This window comes from Plasmodium cynomolgi, assembly GCF_000321355.1.
Source record: "Plasmodium cynomolgi strain B DNA, scaffold: 0701, whole genome shotgun sequence".
Taxonomy (NCBI): domain Eukaryota; phylum Apicomplexa; class Aconoidasida; order Haemosporida; family Plasmodiidae; genus Plasmodium; species Plasmodium cynomolgi.
This window is the reverse complement of record NW_004193009.1, coordinates 1-1,520: the sequence shown is the minus strand read 5'-3', so window position 1 is coordinate 1,520 and position 1,520 is coordinate 1. Positions and strand designations below refer to the sequence as shown.

At 24.3% G+C, this 1,520-nt stretch overlaps 1 protein-coding gene across 1 annotated transcript; it reads left to right on the top strand.

Annotated features, from left to right (window-relative positions):
* Positions 1-878: 878 nt before the first annotated feature.
* On the top strand, positions 879-1,017 carry PCYB_005240 (Pv-fam-d protein; the record flags this gene model as incomplete). Its single annotated transcript, XM_004227945.1, has 1 exon — positions 879-1,017. A coding segment is annotated over one exon (139 nt), but the record flags the coding sequence as incomplete, so codon positions are not given.
* Positions 1,018-1,520: the final 503 nt, after the last annotated feature.

Here is a 1,520-nt window from a genome sequence, read left to right as displayed (position 1 = left end):
AGAGAAATATTCATTTAACAAATAAATTTAATATTTTATACATTAATATTTTCTACAATTTGAACAGTTTCACAGGTTTAATTCATGATAAAAATATTATTAATATTTAATTAATCCTATCGTTTCACATATTTAAATATTTACCCTAATTTTTAGATAACAACTGACTTGGGTGAACCACAGGATAAAATAGTCAAATCTAGTATATCATTAAATTCCAGAACTATCAGATTGCTAAGGGGAGACGTAGACATAGGTTTGAAAGAAAAATGCGACGTCGTAAAGGATAAAATTATGAACATAATAGATGAGAATGACTGCACTTTCGAAAAGAGATTAAAATTTCTGATGTAAGATAATAAAATTAAAAACAATTTAATACAAAAAGGTGCAATGAAAATTTTCATAATTTTGACAATTTTTATGATTCCTATGAAAATTTTCATAATAATGACAATTTTTATGATTCCTCTGAATGTATTGATAATTATGACCAGTTTTATGATTCCTATGAAAATATTGGTAGTTATGACAAATCGTTTGATAAAATTAAATATGATGATGAAGATGGAAAAGTTGATAACACTCACTATAGTATCTACAGGTAAGTACAACCATATAAAGCATTGAAATGCAAATTACCTATAATGGATACGTATATCCCCCCAAAAAAATCTATATTCTCAAGAATATTTAAATTTCTGAAAAAAGCAGATGGAGAATATGAATGGTTCATATATAATATACTGAATAATGATATACCTTAAAATGTAAACAATCGCTTAGGTGGAATTATATCACCAGAACCAACAAAATTTGTAAAGGTATTTACAATTTTTTTTACAGTTATATCAGATGCTTCATTAAAATTTTTATTAATGATATTAAGTGGGTTTGAATCAACCACTATAATATCCTCATATATTAGTTTATTATTTGTTCTCTTACCCATTTTATTAATGTACATTCTTTACAAATACAAGGAATGCAAACATTTGACTAAAATATATGGATCACGTAGATCTCCATAAAAATATTATCTATTATGAAAAATATGGAAAAAATGCCTGTAAACCTCAATAGCTAATGCACTAATTTTATAGCATACATAAATATTTTTTGTTTCAAGCGCATAGAAATATAAACTAAGTGTATATATATACGTTATATATAAAAATTTAACCTTTTTATGTAATTCAAACTTTAAAACGTAATTTTTTTTATTATTGTTTCGTATTTTTTCCCTCAAAAATATACCACATACATATTAATTAATTCTTTATCTTATTAATTTCGTATGGGATGTATTGTAAATAGTTCCTTTTAAAAAGCAAGTTTTAGTATTTCCTCTTTATTATATTGTATTTTGCTTATACATTTGTAAAAAGTTTTAATACTTAAAATTTTCAATTTCCGAAAAACTACTTATTATTAAGTCAAATTCAACATTTTTCTGTGGTAAAGGCTTTAACCTGTCTTTTTGCATAGAGACACCACCCATTAGATAACTTCAGTAATAA